This window comes from Phragmites australis, chromosome 17, assembly GCF_958298935.1.
Source record: "Phragmites australis chromosome 17, lpPhrAust1.1, whole genome shotgun sequence".
Classification (NCBI taxonomy): Eukaryota; Viridiplantae; Streptophyta; class Magnoliopsida; order Poales; family Poaceae; genus Phragmites; species Phragmites australis.
The window spans coordinates 25,673,509-25,692,814 of record NC_084937.1 but is presented as its reverse complement, the minus strand read 5'-3'; the positions used below and the strand labels follow the sequence as shown (position 1 = coordinate 25,692,814).

The following is a 19,306-nucleotide window of genomic DNA, read 5'->3' as shown; positions in this document are numbered from 1 at the left end:
TTGGTGTACATTTAAGACTTGCAGTTCGCTTCTTGAGTGTCATCAAATTTACAGATATCATCGATCACAACGTTGGACAAGAAACCAACCTTGTATGAATGGATCTTCACCACATTGCCATGTAATAAGGGCTGGGGTAGCAAGTAGTAGCAACTAGCAATCATGAAGGAACCAATATCAAATCTTGTCATGTATTGTTATGATTAACCTCCATGGAAAAGCCTGTGATCTAGATGTGGTGTCAGAAAACTGCAACATTTGATAGGCATGTTGTTAGCTGAAGTCTCGAGGATACTATAGTTCTGGATCAGGTGTTTTATTTTCGTTCTCTTGTGCGTTCAGATTTGACACGGGAAAAGAAGCATTTGGATGCTGCATAGGGAATACATGGCGATTGAAGACACAAAGAAAATATGTGGTTGAACCTTATGGTTGTTTTCCTCCAAGACTCCTAACAAATAGCGTTTTTAAAAGAAAAGTTGTGGCATTCCATTTTTTTTTCTCTAGGAATTGATCATCCAAATTTTCTCCAATGTCCCTTCATTAAGACCAGGAATGTACAGTCATGATTTTTATCCCATGATCTGATGTTCCAGGAAGGATTCGTTAATCATCACCCACAAGTAAAAAGAGCAAATGGAGATATTTCATACTAAGTCTCATAATCCGTGAGCGCTAAACTGACAATCGCGGTTTAAGCTGACATGGAATTATTAATAATAAAAAAACAAAGTGACGGAGAGCCAACAATTTTCTAGACGCGATTGTAACTGCGTTTGGCTACAGCCTGTTATTATCCTGCAGGAGATCCCTTCCATCACAACGGACATTCCAGCAGATGGCCCTGTTCTCTGAGCGACTGGACGCAGTCATCAAACATCTCCTGCACTCCTTTGAACTTGAAGCCAAGCCCCTGCAGCTTGGACGTGTTCAGCTGATACCACTGCTTCCCATACTGGTTGTTCAATCTGCACAACAATTTCAGACGAAATTTCAGTCAAATTTTGGTCCAATTGATCGATCCGTCAGTGGCGGTGTGGAGGAAGAATTGAAGCCAAGTTTAGGATGACGAGTAACCTCCGAGGTATGGGGAAGATCGGGTATCGTTTTGCAAGGAAGGAGACCAGCTCGTTGTTGTCCAGCACCACTGAGCTGCACAGGTATCTCCCAGTAGCCTCGGGTGTCTCGTACACTAGGATGTGGCTGCTTGCGACATCGTCGATGTGAACGTATCCCATTCTTCCGTAAGAACTGAACCTGCCAGTGTCACCTGAAAGACCATTTTTTCTAACATCCGTTTGATGAACTGAATAACTTTTTTTTTTCGGCGTAGTTTAGCTTAGTACTAGAGATCTCTTAGTACTATTAAGGGTTAGCATATCATCTAAAAAAGGATTAGCATATGAAAAACGTAGAAGCACACTTTGGGAGATTAATGGTGATACTAGAAGGGCAGAAGTACCTTGAAATAAGCCAAGGATATCTGAAGCGGTAACGCATAATTCATGGGATAAACTGGGCCCAACCACGAATGATGGAAGAACAGTCACAAGGTCAATGTTGTTCTCCTTGGCAAACTCCCATGCTGCTTTCTCTGCAAATACCTTTGCCAGGGCATACCATAGCTTTGGAGGAACAATGAGAAGAGCAGTTTTCAGATCAAGGTTTAAGATGATATAACTATAGCAATGTAAACCGTATTAAGGGCTAGATTGTTTCCATATATCACCTGCATCTTTTCACAGAGTGGCACAGAGCTCCATGTTGTTTCATCCAGTGAGATGTTTGGCTGAGCATCATCCCTAATTCTCACCGCAGACGATGAAGATGTAAGAACAACCCTCTTGAGAAATGGATTCTTCTTGCACGATCTTAGCACATTCAGAGTACCGTTTATTGCAGGAACGAGCGTTTCTTCCTGCAGCATGAATATCACAAAAAAAAAGTGAACTTCAGGGTAGATCGATGCACTTCAACAGAATGCATTAGGATTATTCAGCTACATATATCGCATGATGGCAAAATGAAGTGAGCCGTTTAAAGAAAATGTAGCATGCCTTGCTACTGGAATCAGACTTAGCGAGGACAGGCGATGCAGTGTGGAAGACACCCTCGCAAGCCATCACGGCGTCGTCAAAGCTCCCTTCTTCCAACAGATCAGCTTTCACAAGTTGCAGCCTCTCCTTGGCTCCAGGTAATTTCCAAACGTGTGCCACCTTTTTGTGATTTCCTGTCAAGTTACAAACAAAATCATTAGCTCGCAGCTGCGAGTAACAAGGATCGATATGCAAGAACAATAATGTAATAAAGAGGAAGGATACTCCAAAGGAATGGTGTATGTAGAATACCTGGGTCTCTGACCGTCCCTAGCACATGATACCCTGAGTCGAGAAGTCTTTTGATGAGCCAAGAGGCAACGAAGCCTGAAGCCCCGGTTACACAGACCTTGCCCTTGGTTGAGGTCACCATTTTGTCAGACTGCTGAAGGCGATGCTGAGATCCGGCCCAAATCTACCTTCTCTTATAAGCAAGCACCACAAAGAAAGAAAGAAAGAATATTCTGGAGAAGGAAGAGAAAGCATGATGCATCAACCCAATTTTGCTGATCATAGTTAACAGATACAAAGCTGGGTTGGTTGAAAGTGGATTTACAACAAATTCAGGAGGTATCACATTCCAGGTGACAAGTTGGTGTAGAATAAAGTGGGTGATTTACAATGAGTTTTGCAAGCTCTTGTGGTCAGCTTTCTTATGTTCATTTCATCGTCGTGTGAAAGTCGGAAAAAGAAAGTGGATAGATCAACTTAAATTGGAAAGCAGCATATATGTTTGTGGGGAAGAAATTAAACATAGGAGCACTGGAGGGCGATGTTGCTTATGTTTAGTTCAATACACTTTTCGTTTCACGTATCAAAATTGCAATACCATCATATTTGTTCTCGTTTTGATGATATGGTAGGTAAGGTCATCTCCAACAGCTACCTTAAATTTTTATCCTCAAAAATACTATTACAGCATCCTCTATCACTGTTACAACATCTCTTTTTTTTTTAATCTCTAACAGCTACTCTATTTCCTACCTTCTACTACTCTTCTCCTCGCTCCGGACCCACGGTCAGCCTCTACAAACAGTACTACTACAGTGTTGCGGCTTCTACAGTAACCTAACAAATTTAGGACCCTATATCTCTCCGCAACACTGTAGCACTGGGTAGGGGATCTGTTGAAGATGAATTTCCAATACTACAGTACTTTGCGGGCACTGTAGCACTGCATATCTCCACTGCTGGAGCTGGCCTAAGGCATGGTCATCGATCGCAAGAGCAACAGGGCCTCTTGTAGATCCAACGGAAATCAACGAGTTTCAGAGCAAATTTGGCTGATAAGAATTTGTCATTTTTTTTAAAACTAGGATTGTTTTTGGTATCCGGCTAAGGTCCTATTTATTTTTACACTAGACTGCCATAATCTAGATTTGGTAAAGAAACTCATTCCCATCAGATTTAAAATGTAGGATTTCATAGTATAATGTGGATGATAAGAATCAGCTTTTAGATTGTGATGATTTGCTTTTAAAGCTAGAATCCACAATTAGAATAAAACAAATCGGACCTATATTAAATCAAGATCAACCTTAATATAGAAATACAGTGGATACAAATTTAGATAAGTAAAAGCAAATCACTTGGAGATACTAGTAGACAGGAAGACATTTAATTATTTTATTTTTCCTAATTATTCAGGCCACACATGTTTAGGTTGGGTTACGTTCAATTTCCAGTAGTAACATGTTGTCCCGCCACCACGACGGGTGGTGCAGGGTTAAAAAAAATGAATCTATGGGTCTGCATCGATTTTATAATATGAACGGTTTTCGAATTTGAGTTAAAAAATCCTAAAAAATAAAAAAATGTCGTTTGCATAATTTTCTATAGGAAGGAAGTTTGAAAAAAAAGTTGAAACGTGCAGCTCATTTATCAACTCATGTTAAGAAAAATTTTAACATGCAAACACATTTTTTTTTAAGTCATATCTTAATAGGACCTTTAAAATTAGTTTCACTTCAGTTAGAGTTTTATTAATTTCTTCATAATATTTACAAAGTTCATAAGCATAAAGTGAATATGTAAAAAACATTACTGTAATTAACTTTATCATCATTATTTTTCTTACATAAATCATAGTATAAGTAAACTAATAAAAGTGGTTTCACTAATTTTGGAGGTATGATGAGTTAGTTATGAATTAATCTAGTTACAATATATTTACACAATCCTGCATGTTACAAAAACTATTTCATGAGTTCATGTATTTTTAAAATACATATGATCATGTAAGAAGACTAAAAAAATTAGTTTCATGATTTTTGAATTAGCAAAGAGTTAACTATGCATTTAACTAGTTTTAGCAATTACATTCTCACAGAAAATATTCAACTTTTTTAAAAGTATAAATACTTTTATTATGTAGATCATGTTACAAGGAAACCAACAAAATTTGTTTCACTTGATTTGAAGCTTAAATGAATTAGTTATTGATTTTACAATATTGAGCATTTTTTGGTTTTTTTTGGTTGAACTTCACTGAAATTCGAGAAAATCACTCGATAAATTAGGAAACCGAACTGTTACTGAGAAATACGGTCAATACGAAAAACTGATTGATAAATTGGTGAATTCGCTCGATTATCGGTGCAATTCGACCGGTTACCAAATGTCGATTCGATCGATTTTTTTCTCCGATTTTCAAATTAGATCGAGTGAATTTTGAACGAATTCTCACCGAATTTTGAGTAGTTTTTGTGATAATAACGAATTTTCGGTTACCGCTAGGGACCGGTTTTCGTGTCCAAATAATATTGTAAACCTTGGGGTGGCGGCGTCGTGGTGTACGCGGGCGTGCGCACGGCCACCAACCCTGCCGCGTCGAGCACCGTGAGGAAGTCTAGCGGGGGTCGTGGAGGCTGACGGCGATGATGGTCACGGGGGGACAGCGTGTGCTCTGTGCTGCCACAAGAGCACGCCCAGGAGGTGGCCACCGCCGGTCTGCGACATCGTGAACGCAACCCGGCGGCCGGCGAACGACAGGGGCTCTGGCTGTGCATTCTCCTCCGCGGCAAAGCTGAAGCTGCGGTTCCACACTGCCTTGTGCGTGCAGTTCCACACTTCAAGCTGGAAAGCTAAAGCTTTTGTTAACGGTTCTGAAATCCGAATTTGGAAACGCGATGAACATAGCGAACCGTCAGAGTCTATCAGACAACGTAAATAACAGCAAGCTCATACACAGTTTCTGAATTGACAATTTGACATGATGAACAACATGGCCATGGGTTATGTATGTTAAACATAGTTGACAAGAACAGTAATACCATACAATTAGGGGGGAAATTGGATTTTTTGCCACGGTTATGTTGGTGTTTCGAAGAATTGCGACCCAATTTTTTTCTTCGATCTTATACCACTAGAATGCATTTTTCGCTTGGAGATTCGCCATTTTGACCCATTTTAGCTCATTTTTTAATGTGTCGTTACCGTTTTGCCCCAAATGGTCATTTATATTCAGTCGGGCATCCCGTCAACATAGCGTTGAACCCTCCTCGACTTGAGTTGTTCCCCCAACAACAAGCATGGCGACCAGCTCCCAGACGGTGGATTCGGCGCCTCCAAGGTTAGATCTCTCAAGCATTTCGCCGATTAGAGTAGTCCCTTTTGTATTCCTCATATTTGCTCGTGTTTTTGGGTCAATTTGAGTTCCCAATCTTGGTATCCCCCTCTTTTCTTTGGAACCCTAAGTGTAGCTTCCACCATTGTTCGATTGGTAGTGCTGGTGGCAACATGCGTGGGTCTGAAACCGTTGTAGGTAGCAATGGTGCGTCTTTAGCAGTAGATTTGGAAGGGGGCAGCAGTAGTAGACTGGGGCAGTATGCAAAATCATCAAATCATTGATGAGGAAGGATTGAATGACCCAATCTCTGACGAAGCTATATATGAGTTGTTGTGTGGTAGGGATGAGGAGGAAAGGAGGACTGCAGGGGTTGCGGATGATGATCGTAGCAATGTAGCTACTGATCCTAGTAGTGTACCTAGTGAACCAAGTACTCTAGGTAGTGATCCAAGTAGCAAAGATGGAGATACACTTTGAGTAGATGACAACATTCAAGAGGATAACCAAGTAGTGTATGATAGAGAGCATCCTGTTATGGCAATAGGTGCTAAATTCCCCTCAATGCAAGAGTTTAGGTTAGCTGTCAGACAGCCTGCCATAAACAAGGAATTTCAGTTTGCAACCGAGAAATCAGAAAAGACTAGGTACATGGTTCACTGCAAGGAAGAAGGTTGCCCTTGGAAACTTGTTGTAACATCCCAAATTCCAACAAAACTTGAAATCAAAGATTAGAAAATAAATTCAAAACCTTTTCCCTTCTCTCCCCCTCCTTGGGCTCAATCTGGCCCGGCTCCTTCTCCTCAGCCTGCTCTCTCTTTCTTTTTTTTTCTTTCCCGCTACCTAGCTCACCCTTCGGCCCTTCGGCCCAGCCAGCCCGTCACCCCTCCCCTTCCTTCTTCTTCCTTTTGCCCCCACCACTCGTGCCCGAGCCCGAGCGTTGCAGCCATTGGACCCCGCCGTCGAGCCGTGACAATGCCGCTCGCCTAACTCTGCCACCGTTGCACCGTACTACCAACAAAGTCATCGTCCACACTACTATTTTGCCGCTTCCCTTCCACTGACACCACACACGATGACCATGCCCGAGAGCACTGCCGGCACGAACACGCGCACGAAGAAAAAGAGCGCCACCACCTCGACTGCCGAGCCCGACCTTTCCCACCCTGCGCTGCGCGAAGTCCTCAATGCTACACTACCAACATTGTGTCATTGTTAGAAAACACGCATGCCGTACCGCACGTGGAGCTCCACTGTTGAACCCCACCATTGGCACTGTCAACCCTCTTCCATGCTATAAAGCCCCACCTCTCGCTCCTCCGCTCCTCACCACCTCCCACCAAGCATGTTAAGGCAAGCTTCGACGCTATTTCTCTCTCTCTCTCTCTCTCTCTCTCTCTCTCTCTCTCTCTCTCTCCCCCCCCCCCCTCTCTCTCACTATCTTCCCTCCGATGGCCGCCACCATTAATCCACTCCCTGGAGCTGCCACTGGCCAATTGGACCCCACGGCGAGCTTCACTGTACTACTCTCCACCTCCCTCGCCCCTCCGCTCAGCCCTTTCCCTCTCTCTTGAGCTACCACCAAGCCGCCATGACTGCCAGCCTTCATCTCCGTCAACAACCATCTTTGATGCCCCACTAGCCAAGCCGAGCATGGAATACCCTCCTTCACACCCTGTGCACGCTCTCAACGCCCTAAACCCCTACCTAGACCACGTTCCCACTTGTTTCACCTTTCAGCCGCAACCTTCCCTAGCTTTGGCATGTGACTGGTACTGTCCCAGCTGCCGTCTATCGTCAAGGTGCCCGCCACCGGCTTTGGCGTGCTGTGCTGGCCCTCGTGGACTGCTCTCTGTCTAATACGAGGCCAGGAGCCACCGACGGCAAGCTCTCCGATGAGCCTTCACCGCGGATGCCTCGGCACTGCCATCCCAATGCTGCCCCAGCAACCGCCGCTCTCGTGGTGACATGTGTCATTCACATCAGCGCTACATCAGCACCACCTCATCACTAGCCCCACCCCTTTAACCCAGTCAGTTGTCACGTCATCTGGTCCACACCCCGGTTCACCATAGACCATAGGCTAGAGTTCCTCCGTTCCACAAATCCGGAATCCATTCCACAGAACAGTAACCTTTTTCTATTTTTTTAAAAAAATCCATTTCCATAAAATATTCTAGGGAATATTCTCCCCTTTTCTTTTTCTAAATTTATTTTGCCGGCCAACTTCCTAAGCCCATATCTCCTTCGTTTCAACTTCGATTTTGACGATTCTTTCATCGATATTCATCTAAATTCAAATCATATTCTTTCCATCAGTTTCATATTTATTTAAAATTAATTTTTATTCTTTTTATATTTATTTGTGTGTTTGTGTTGCTTGTGTGCCCGTGTTTTAGAGATCGGAGAATTAAAGGAGGAGGAGGAGCTGGGAGTGCAAGACTTCGAGCAAGACCCTCTCGAGGACTTTAGCGGAGGCAAGTCTCAATCCGTTTCCCTCATTGATCATATTGAACCCAATTTTTTCACCATAATTCGTAGCAGACTTCTTCCACCAAATAATTACATGATGTATTACTTATCGGCATAATTTGAATTGTTGAGCTAGTTATGTCCTATTGTAGATTAGCTAACTTGATTGTTATCATTCCATATATAACCTTGATAACCCTAGGAATTCCGTCACGGCAATATCAAATACGCTAAGACGAATCCCTTGATACTAGTATGCTTAGGATTGTGTGCCTTACTGTCATTTCATGCTTAATCATAATTAGCTTTACGAAATGTGTGAAACTCGGTACTTTGGTGTTGAGTGAGTTGTTGGGATGGGAAGATGTACTAGATAATGATAATAACAGAGAGCATATTAGAGCTATAATGATAATAGCAGAGAGCATATTTGAGCTATAATGATAATAGCAGAGAGCATATTAGAGCTAGGGCAAATCAGGGTTTTCATCGAGAATGCCTTGGGAGTTTAAGTGCTGCCTGTGTGACAGACTTAGTGTAGAGATGTTTGCCTTGACTCGATTAAGGACCGAGTTGGTGTGACATCTTACCTAGTATTCATCATACAACCACTTGACTCTGTATGAGGTATGGCTTAGTGTAAACCCCACAAGCTAGTCTGATAGATGTCTGGAGGCAGGTGTGAAATGGGAGACCATGGAGTAGGTACAAGTAGGTGCAGAGTTGTCGACCCGGTTGGAGGCCTACTATAGGCCAAGAACCCTTGGTTAGTTCCTATGGATGGCTAGTGGGATGATGTTGTGGTGGGTAATGTCTTTGTTGAGTCACACTGCCACGACGGTAGTAAGTTGCCAAACTCAGCTTGTGGGTGAAGTGTATCCCTATGCAAAGGTAAAAACTATTTGAATAGTCGTGCCCATGGTCACAGACGAACTATGATTCGGTCACAACAACTAGCATGGGTTGTTTGCGTATTCGTTGGAGTGTGAGTGGGTAAGGTGTGCCTGTTTTTGGAGAATAGGTCCGACAGTGTGTCGTGGGTTGCCGTGGATGGGGTGTCCAGCAATATTAAAACTTGGACCCTAGTGACTTCCACCGTGGTCGGAACCCTCCTTCATTTAATAATGATAATATGGTTTTTAAAAAACCCGGCCTTATAAAAATCAACCCTTGCATGTGTAAACTTAACTTTTTTGCAAATGTTTGACGTACAGCCTTACCCTTACCAATATTGTATGCATGTGTTTATAACCCTTGGTGTAGAGCAAGGGCTGAGACTTGTTGAGTACATTTGTACTCATCCTTATGATATCAAGAAGATTTGGACTTCACCGACGCTGAAGGTGAGACTGACGATTAAGTCTTGGTCACGTCCGCACCTAGGTGGTGGCGTGTAACTATGCAATTGATCGCGGGAATCCTTTATGTATTATTAGGATAGTGGATTTATTTCACCTCTCCATTTGTTGCATGACTATGGTATCACCTGTTGTAAGACTTGTTTACCAAAGATTGATTTAGGGACTGGTATAATAAAGTTTTAAGCATCGGGGATGACCCGGGACACTTCACTTGTTGGCCACCTTATGGCAGATAAAAAACAATTAGTCACAATGTCGCCTGAGGACCATAAATGTGCCTCCACCAACAGAATTAAAACTAGAATGACCTCTAATGGGTGGGTGGCTTTCTTAGGAAGTCTCCTAATATGGGTGCTGAAGAACTTCAGAAGGAGCTGCAAGATAGGCACAATGTCACAATTGCTTATGACACAATGTGGAGAGGGAAAGAGAAGGCCATTGAGTATCTATGTGGGATATGTGAAGAGGGATTTAGGATGTTATACAACTTTAAGGCTGGGGTAGAATTGAGGTCTCCTGGAAGTGCTGTAGAGATTGATACTGAGATAGTTGATGGCAAGGTGTATTTTAACATATTCTTTTGTGCTTTTAGGCCATGCATTGATGGATTTGTGCATGGTTGTAGACCCTATATTAGCATAGACTCTACTGCCCTAAATGGAAAGTGGAATTGGTACAAGAAAGAGGAATCCTGACAAGTGCAAGAAATGTGGACTAATAGGGCATAGACAGGCAGGATGTCCATCCAATTGAATAAAAAAAAAGTCAAGTTCATTTCAGCCATTTTTGCTTGTCATGTAAGTTATAATTGAATTATGTATTATTTTTTATGCACCACAGGAAATACTATCCAAGGAAGAATGCAGCGAAGGGCACTTCAACTCTAAAAAAGAGAGCTATGGCCGAGGTGTCTGAACTAGTGACTGAAAGCCCGGGAGTGATGACTAGGAGGTGAAATTCTAGCATTTTCTTTCAATTTTGCATGATGTTTTAATGCATCTCAGTAATTAAGCTCATTGCCTCTGATTTTTCATAAAACTTGCTGTGTTGTTTGGTGTTGACTCTCCTAACTCCAACAATCCATCAGCGGTAGCCACTCCAGCAACACCTACAACTTCACCTTAGGCAGAACTCTCAGGAAGATGACTACAAGGAGGAAGAAGATTACTCCAATTAAAGTGTGAACTATGTCCAATTAAAGTGTGATGGGAATGTCAGTTGTACTTTGTGTCTGAACTATGTCAGTTATGAATTATGTCTGAACTATGTCAGTGTGAGTTGTGTCAGTTGTAATTTGTGTTGTGTTTGAACTTCAGTTTATGCCGAGCATTTTCTTTCAGTTTGTTTGAGAACTTCAGTTATGTTTTAGGGTAGTTATGAAAGCACCATTTTCTTTTAGTAGCCCCATTTTCCGTCAGTTATGTTTCAGGGTAGTTCTCTTCTTTTAGTAGCACCATTTCTTTCAAAACTTCTATTTAACCAAGTCAGTTATGAAAGTTTTTTTCAGTTCAATACAACAAACATTGACATTCAACAAACATTGAGAATCAACAAACACTGAGAATCAACAAACACTGACATTCAACTTCACTTTAGCTTCTCGGATTGCACATTCAACTGACAAGCATTACATTGTCTACTTGACAAACACATTCAACACAACAAACACAGCCAAAACAACAACTGATAACACAAGAATCTACCCAATTGCAATCAATCTATCCAACTTCACTTCACCTTCTCGGATTGCACAGGTAGAAAGCACCAACTTGGAGTTCACTTCACCAAGAGCATTCTTCAGGCCTTCTACTTGCTGCTTTAGCTCCAGGATTGACACGGTGATGCTGGCCTCCACTCTAACAATGTCATTGCTCACAAGGTAATCACAGTAATCATCCAACCACATGAAGAATGTGCATCCACCTTGAACATATGAAGCATAACCCCTAAATCATCATACAGAAGCCAAAACCAAACCAGAAGCACACACATTTTCAAATCATCAACTCACATTTGGTTGTTTCCTAGGGCATTTGGCAAAGCACTTATCAGGATTCTGATATGTCCTCAAGGTTAGCTCCAAGATCTTCCCCAAATTGCATCTTGGGCAGTCGATTAGCGGCAACCCGTTGATAATGATGTGCCCCCCCCCCTTCGGCCCGAGCTGGCCGAAGAATTGGCTTGAGCTGACCCTAGTGACATCACTGCCTTCGATTTTACCGAGTGTGAGAGGATAGGGAGAGTGGGGAAATAGATTGGGGGGAGGGGGTCGTTACTGGAGAGGATGCATGCAATTTTATAGGGAAATAGAAGGAGAAATAGAGCAAGGAACAAAATGGTCATTTCATGTCGCCCAAACAATCAAAAATGAATTGAAATGGGTCGAAAAGACTGAAATGGCAAATCTCTGAACAGAAAATGCATTCTAGTGGTATAAGATCGAAGAAAAAATTAGGTGGAAATTGTTCAAAACACCAACATAATAGTGGCAAAAATCTAATTTTCCCTACAATTAGAATCTGACAATCTTCTCGTTTTAGCTGTTATTCCTCTTTCTACTAACAATACGTGATAGTCCATACAGATGGTTCACAACCTAACAAAAGATAAGGAGAATTCCTGCATCGAGGATTCAAGGTGCCACTTTTTTACTTCACGAGAGAGCAGTGGCCAGGCTATCTTTCACTGGGCTGGGCAACTCTCCTCATAAGATTGTTGTCAGGACTTGGGTCATACAATGTTGCTCAGCTTCACCAAAAACCTCATTTCATAGTGGAGCAAGTGGTCACTTGGCTTGATTGTAACTTTCCTGGTGCATATTTAAATAACAGTCACTGCTACTGGGTGTCAAATGGGAGTTCGATGGGTGTGGTATTGCCATAGAACTCTTCCAAGTTGTAGAATGCTCGCTGTTTGCAGAGGAAATGTAGGGACGACAACATCACCTGTAGAAAACCACTACATATCATGTTCCTACCACCACTAATTGTGTTGCTACATTCAAGGAGCATATTGACCGTGAGCTTCCTATTGGTGATCTTGATGTCCCAAATTGGAAATGATCAGGAGGAGCACGGTGAAGCACAATTAGATTTCTCGACGCCTGCTTCGTCCCAAAGTCAGCTTCAGCATGGGAGGTCAGGGTTTGCTTAGTGACGATGGCACCAAGCCTAAGGTTATGGGAGCTTCCACTAGTTCGGCCATCATGAGGATTACTCAAATACGCATAAGAAACGCTAGGTCATGTATTAACAACAGTAGGAAGAATTGGATCACTAACATTACTAGCAAGAGGTTTCTTCAAATTTTGTTCCTCATGAATTAATAAAATTAAAGGTCGAATCTTTTCAGCTAATGTATCATCAACCATCTTTTGAACACTATTAGTCATGGTTGCACCAACAGATTGATTAATCATATTAACAACTTCTTCATGCGAGAGAGAGGGTTGAACACTTACATTGGTCGGTACCTTAAGGGTTTGATTAGTGGGCGATGGAGATTCTTCTTTCTTGAACACACCTTATCGAGTCTTCATATAGCACAAGAGCAATTGTTGCCAACTCTTTTCCAAGTCGGCTTCAATTGCCATACACACTTTCTTCCGGCAACTCATCGTAGGATATCATGATGATGTTATCTTTGTCAATTTCCAAAGTAGACATGCCTAGGGTTTTAGAATTCAGCCAAGAAATAGCCGAAAAACTTTGATCCCCAGTGAAGTAGCCAAAAAGTGTGTTGTTACGAAAAGTTGTCACACCAAACATACTGAGCACCTCATGTGCAAATCAAACTAAAGCTCCCTTGGAAAAAACAGAAGTTTCGGCCTCCCGATTGGAAGTTTCGGTCTGAGTGCTCAGTGGGCAACACCGTCATCGTGGCACCGTGTTGTTGATCCTTTATCGTCACCCATCTCGGGAGAGACTCCGTCAGAGCGTAGATGATCGGTGGCTTATCCTTGGCTGTAGAGATCAAGAACGAGAAGCATAGTAGGTTAGAAAAGCGAATTAGTGTAAAACGGATAAAAGAGCGATAAAATTAATTTGAATTGATTTGATTGGATGTTGGTCATCTTCAATCAGTCATGACCCTTTATATTTATAGGGAGGGGTGGTCTTGCCCTGTTTTGAGTTAGAATCTATCAAAACTCTCATTCAAATTCGACTATATCTCTTTCTAAAATCTCGGATCCAACTCGAACCGGAAGTTCTGGTTTCCAATCATAAGTTCCGGTCATACCGGAATATCCAATTCTCCTCATAATGAGATTTTTGATTTGAACTAGAATAATTAACCCAGAAAATCTGGCCCTAAACCGGAAAAAGTGCACTCCAAGCGGAAGCGGGAGCATGTATTCAGGCCATCCGTTTTGCAACCGATTCAGGTACGGGTAGAGTGATTTTTCAAATGGATGCAACCAAGTTGCAACAAGCTTTACGGAGCTCTGATCTTAGACTTGTCAAATTTCTTTTGTCCTATAATTTCATTAACACCAAGATGCTACATGCTACCAATATAGGCCAGAGCAAGCTCTTATACAATTATATCTTCTTATTATGACGATTGAAATTAATAAAACTTATTTTTATTGGAAAAAAAGTTGGCGAGGGTGGGTTCAAACTTTCAACCGAATGCCATCATGTTATGGCACGATTCGGTTCCAGTGGATGTCTTACCACCGGTGACTAGCGATCCTGCTGTGTTTATAGTTTAACAGAAATTATTTTCCTAAAAAAAATAAGCAGTGAAGAGGAGGACAGTTTTTGTCAATAGCATAATGATACCACCGAATACCAGTGAAGAGGACGGTTGCGAAATCGAAGATCAAGTCCTTGTAGATATCTCTGTTGCTACCGATTGGAGAAGTGGATTGTCACATTTTTTGTGGTACATTTCTGCACAATGCCTCATAATATTTACGCTGCCCAGACCTTGTAGAAATAGATCTTCTGCACACTGCCCTGCAATGAGGGCTGGGGTAGCAACTAGTAGGAGAACCAATACTGACGAATTTGTCTTATACTGTCATGATTCACCTTCCGGGAAAGGTCTCTGATCTTCAAGTGGCGTCAAAAGACAGAAATTTGATGGGCATGCTGCTACCTGCAGCCTCATAGATACTATAGTTCTGGATCAGATATTTTCCTCCTCTTGTGTGTTCAGATTTGACACGGAAAATGTATAGGTGAACAGAGTGCCGTTTCCCCAAGAATAGTTGGAACTTGGTAGCCAAAAAGATCAAGAGTCCTATTCTTCTTCTCTCGATCCTACCTTGAGTTATGTTTGACAGGGATGGTCAGTTCTGTTGACCTAAAACAAATATATTTTCTGTTATAAAAGAAGGAAAAGAAATGAGAGAAAATAATGAGGGCCTGTTTCGATTTAGGACATTTCAGTGGCAAGTTTGAATTCAGTCTGGATTTGAGCCAAATACAAACCTTTTGTCCAAACACATGCCAACTTATACTCCCTCTAGGTTAAAATACAACTTTAACTACTACTTTTTTTAATATATTAATAAAATATAGTAAAAATATATTATTATGAAAATATTTTTCGAGACAAATCTACTCGTGTTATTTTTAAATTTTTAAACTTAATAAAAAATAATAATTTATAGTTAAAATTTAAAATAATTGACTAATACCCAAAACGATACTAATTTTGAATTCTAGCGAGCAGTAAGTATGTAGCGCAAATACGTGACGATTCCTTGTATTTACAAATCGAAGGCATATTCTCCAGGGGCAAATGGAACAAGCCTATGCACGAATCTCAAGGTGCAGCTGGTACCCTCAGGTGACCGTTAAAAATAGAAATGAGAAGGTAGGGGGAAAAAACGAAGAGAGAAAAATAAAATCTGGCCTATCCCCTTCAGCCGGTGTGCCGCCTGCTTATCTCCTTCACTCGCCGTGCTCCTCGTCCTCCTCCCGCGGAAGATTTTGTAGCGGAAGCGAGCATGGGAGGCGCCGCCATCCCGAGCCACGGCCTCGCCTGCGCACCGTCAGCCGCCATCCCGCTGAACTCGCGGGCGCGGCGCGCTTCCGCTGGCAGTGGCGGCCACCGGAGCCGTCCCCGGCGGCTCCTGAGGAGCGACCTGCTGCCGGCGCCCGCCGTCCTCTGCCGAGCTCGCTCTCAGTCTTCTTCCTCGTCTAATGTGGTGAGTACTGGAAGGGCTAGCTAGCTCCCCGTTTCTTGGGCCTGTCTGTAAATGTTCTTGTACGGTTGCTCTGATTATTCTCTCTGGGTTTCTCTTGATTGAGTAGAACTTTGGGAGAGAGGATGATGCAGACAAGTTGCTCGAGGATTTGCTCAAACAACACGGCGATGTGGTATACAGCTCCGGTGGATCTCCGGCTCCGGCTGTTGAGGCCGACGACGACAACGAGTGCTTGTCCTGTACGTGCCTCCCCGCTCCCCGTCTCGTCTATGCTAATGCTTAGCGGCGTTATCGCCAGTCTGTGAGGCTAAACCAAGACATCAGGTTCAGCTGAACAGAAGTATTCAGATAAACCAAGACATCAGGCTTAGCTGAACCGAAGTATTCAGAAATTCTTTATTACACTTTTTATGAACCATACACGTAAAAGATTCGCTGCTAAAGTACTCGTCATGTCAAATTTTGTACCTGCCTAGTGTATCTGCTAAATTACTTTGTCGCAAGTTGTTCTTCGTATTAATAGTCACCCAATAAAAGTCGTTTCTTTTACAGTTCGCCTTCTGTTATAAAGCTTAAACCCGATCGTTGTTTACTTCCTTTTCAGTTGCTGTCTCACTGGCTAAAGTTGCAAGCGAGATAAAGGCACAAGATATTCGTGTACTTTGCGTGGAGCGGCTCGTTTACTGGACTAGGTTTTTCATAATTATCACTGCCTTCTCAAATGCTCAGATTGATGCTATCAGGTACACATTGAGTTTTTGTATTGTTGAACTTCAGGATTATGTAACGATTTGCACATGTAATTTCTACTGATGAACTTGACAATGTACTGTTTATGCAATTTAGTTTGATACGGAACTGTGCTTTTACCTTGTAGTTCCAAGATGAGAGATATTGGCGAGAAGCAGTTTAGCAAAGTTGCATCTGGTGATACGAAACCAAATTCTTGGACCTTACTGGACTTTGGCAAGTTCCTACTTTCTGGCGTGTGTTTCTTCGATATTAGTGTTTCTCATTTCATATTTTCAACTTCTACTACAAGATCTAAAGGTTTGCTATCTGAAGAAAAAAAGAAAACTATCTTGAACTATATATCCTTGACGACACAGACTAACTCTTTGACTTTGCCGAAGTGCAAAATGACCCTTTTCACTCAAGTCCAAGATTGTTTTTTTGTTAGTGTTCAGTCAAAAGTTTTGAGATGAATTTACTATGCTGCCATACCTCACATTTCAATTTAAGAAACAGGTTCATATCAGGTTTCTGTCTGACCAGAAAAACAACACTGGCTTTGTATCATACTTTTTGAGTTTTTTAGGGTTTATTTGTTCCTACTCATAGGTTAGGCTGGTTTCGCAATTCTTTTACAAACTCTTACTTCTACCTTTCACTTTTTGAGAAGCATAATTTTATACTGTTCTTAGATCTTAAATGGGTTGATCAGTAAGTGTGTGTTTGTACCCCTTCTGTCAGATAAAATCTTCTGCTGAATGCATAATGCTGGGATGCAGACTGTTTCCATGGAACTAGTTTCTAATGTTTCACACTTCTACAGGTGATGTTGTAGTCCATATATTTCTTCCGCAACAACGGGCATTCTATAACTTGGAAGAGTTCTACGGCAACGCCACACCCATCGAACTCCCATTTGACACCCAATTCCAGTGATTGGTATCTGAACCAGCACTGGGAAGCATTGCAATCAAGCCAACTGACTGCTTGCTCCATTGAGAAGTGAGGTTTTTGCCAAGCCAAGCAACAATGTATCACCGAAATTCTTGACATCGTCATCTTATTGATCATATGCGGAGAGCTGCCCAGAGAGAGAGAGCCTTGTGCCCTGGTCACAACTGACAAATGCTACCTGCTACTGCTCTCATAAAGCGCAAAAGTGGCACCTTGATGCAAAAATTCTCCTTATGTATTGTCAGGCTCTGTATTATTTGTATGAACTATCAAATAATGTTGGCAGAAAGAGGAATGGAAGGTAGAAGATTGTCAGATTCTAAATGTATGATGCTGTTCTTGTCAACCGTGCTTGACTTAACCGATAACCAGGAAGTTCATTTTCTCAATCCTGAAACGAACGCGAGCGTTGTAAGATTAGCTCACTGGATGAAACTACATCTTGGATATATTCCACTGCGTGTAGGCAGTTTGCTGGTTGAATGTTGTTATCTGTTCATTAGCTCGCCATTGTTTTACAGTACCTGATATAGGGAATTCTGACGGGTTAACTGCGTTTCCGATTCTGAATTCTGACTACTCAACTGTACACAAAAAGCTTCAGCTTTCCGGCGTGACGAGTTGAACTGTAGGCACAAGGCAGTCTGGATTATCCTTCTCTCTAGATTGGCATCGCCGCGTTGCTGTGGAGAAGAATGGCGCAGCCGGAGACCCTGTCGCTCGCCGGCCGCCGGGTGGCGTTCACGACGCCGCAGACCGGCGGCGGCGGCGGATATGGCGGCCGCATGGACGCGCTCCTGCGGCAGCGCGGCGCACGCCCGGTCCCCGTGCCCACCATCGCTGTGCACGCCCACGACCCCGACCGCCTCCGCCCCTTCCTCCTGCCCGGCGCCCTCGACCCCTTCGCCGCTCTCGCGTTCACCTCCCGCTCCGGCATCTCCGCCTTCTCCCGCGCCCTCCCGTCCTCCCACCACCCCCTCTCCGACGCCGCCTCCGCGCTCCGCTTCACCGTCGCCGCCCTGGGCAGCGACGCGGACCTCCTCGACTGCGCCTTCCTGTCGAAGCTCTGCCGCGACGCCGGGAGGATAGCCGTCCTCGTCCCGGACGTCCCCACCCCGGTCGGCCTCGTGGAAGCGCTGGGCCGTGGGTCCGGCAGGCGCGTGCTCTGCCCCGTCCCCGAGGTCGTCGGCCTCCGCGAGCCGCCTGTCGTGCCGGACTTCCTCGCGGGGCTCGAGGCGGCCGGGTGGGTGGCCGTGCGCGCGCCGGCGTACACCACGTCCTGGGCCGGCCCGGGCTGCGCGGAGGCTCTGGTGGCCCCTGGCGCCGCTGCCGCACCCGACGCCATCGTGTTCACGAGCACGGCCGAGGTGGAGGGGCTGCTCAAGGGGCTGGACGCCGCGGGATGGAGCTGGCCTCGGCTGAGGGCGCGCTGGCCCTGCATGGTCGTGGCCGCGCACGGGCCGGTAACCGCCGACGGCGCCGGCAGGCTCGGCGTTGACGTGGACGTCGTGAGCACCAGGTTTAGCAGCTTCCATGGTGTCCTTGACGCCATTGCCGCAACCTTTTCGTCCCAAAAGATAATGTAACTTGATTTCACATTTCTATGACATGAAAAATGAAACACACGGATTTAGCTCGACTGATGAATGTTCGTAGCTCGCTGGATGCTTAGATGGATCAGCTCATCCGATCCGGTGACCACCTACAAGTTAATAAACCTTTCTTTATTGAAAAAAAATATGCGGATAAGATTCAAATAAGGATGTAAACATAGATGTTAAGTACATGGAAAAGATTATTCTCATTGTGATTTGTAGGAAACTATAGAAGTTAAAAAAGAACATCAAATTGAGTTATTTCGGATCATTCTCCGCTACAGTTTTGAGGGCTCTGGAGGCCCCGTCTCGTCCCGCGCGCCCCCATTGACCAAACAAGGGCGGAGGATTGGCAATGCCGCGTACATTGG

At 43.6% G+C, this 19,306-nt stretch overlaps 3 protein-coding genes across 3 annotated transcripts; 2 read left to right on the top strand and 1 right to left on the bottom strand.

The window, feature by feature from the left end:
- Window positions 1-809: 809 nt before the first annotated feature.
- Window positions 810-2,481, bottom strand: LOC133897137 (tetraketide alpha-pyrone reductase 1-like). The gene is made up of 6 exons (XM_062337724.1): window positions 2,349-2,481; window positions 2,058-2,230; window positions 1,730-1,918; window positions 1,463-1,625; window positions 1,078-1,270; window positions 810-968 (listed from the first exon to the last, which is right to left on the bottom strand). The coding sequence occupies exons 1-6, from the start codon at window positions 2,467-2,469 to the stop codon at window positions 818-820; spliced, it is 990 nt and encodes a 329-aa protein (XP_062193708.1). The 5' UTR covers window positions 2,470-2,481; the 3' UTR covers window positions 810-817.
- Window positions 2,482-15,365: 12,884 nt separating this feature from the next.
- LOC133897373 (protein Iojap, chloroplastic) lies at window positions 15,366-17,668 on the top strand. Its single transcript, XM_062338088.1, has 5 exons — window positions 15,366-15,654; window positions 15,761-15,893; window positions 16,259-16,397; window positions 16,532-16,620; window positions 17,210-17,668. The coding sequence occupies exons 1-5, from the start codon at window positions 15,454-15,456 to the stop codon at window positions 17,320-17,322; spliced, it is 675 nt and encodes a 224-aa protein (XP_062194072.1). The 5' UTR covers window positions 15,366-15,453; the 3' UTR covers window positions 17,323-17,668.
- Window positions 17,669-17,797: 129 nt separating this feature from the next.
- Window positions 17,798-18,979, top strand: LOC133897372 (uncharacterized). The gene has a single exon (XM_062338087.1). It carries the CDS (start codon window positions 18,036-18,038, stop codon window positions 18,924-18,926), a length of 891 nt encoding a protein of 296 aa, XP_062194071.1. The 5' UTR covers window positions 17,798-18,035; the 3' UTR covers window positions 18,927-18,979.
- Window positions 18,980-19,306: the final 327 nt, after the last annotated feature.

What these genes read in the sequence shown, in the direction of transcription:
- LOC133897137 (XM_062337724.1), bottom strand. Translation starts at nt 2,469, where the DNA reads ATGGTGACCTCAACCAAGGGCAAGGTCTGTGTAACCGGGGCTTCAGGC. An exon ending in AGGGACGGTCAGAGACCCAG is followed by an intron (nt 2,231 to 2,348) that starts GTATTCTACATA and finishes GTAACTTGACAG; the next exon opens with GAAATCACAAAAAGGTGGCA. An exon ending in AGTCTGATTCCAGTAGCAAG is followed by an intron (nt 1,919 to 2,057) that starts GCATGCTACATT and finishes TTCATGCTGCAG; the next exon opens with GAAGAAACGCTCGTTCCTGC.
- LOC133897373 (XM_062338088.1), top strand. Translation starts at nt 15,454, where the DNA reads ATGGGAGGCGCCGCCATCCCGAGCCACGGCCTCGCCTGCGCACCGTCA. An exon ending in CTTCTTCCTCGTCTAATGTG is followed by an intron (nt 15,655 to 15,760) that starts GTGAGTACTGGA and finishes TTGATTGAGTAG; the next exon opens with AACTTTGGGAGAGAGGATGA. An exon ending in GCTCAGATTGATGCTATCAG is followed by an intron (nt 16,398 to 16,531) that starts GTACACATTGAG and finishes TTTACCTTGTAG; the next exon opens with TTCCAAGATGAGAGATATTG.
- LOC133897372 (XM_062338087.1), top strand. Translation starts at nt 18,036, where the DNA reads ATGGCGCAGCCGGAGACCCTGTCGCTCGCCGGCCGCCGGGTGGCGTTC.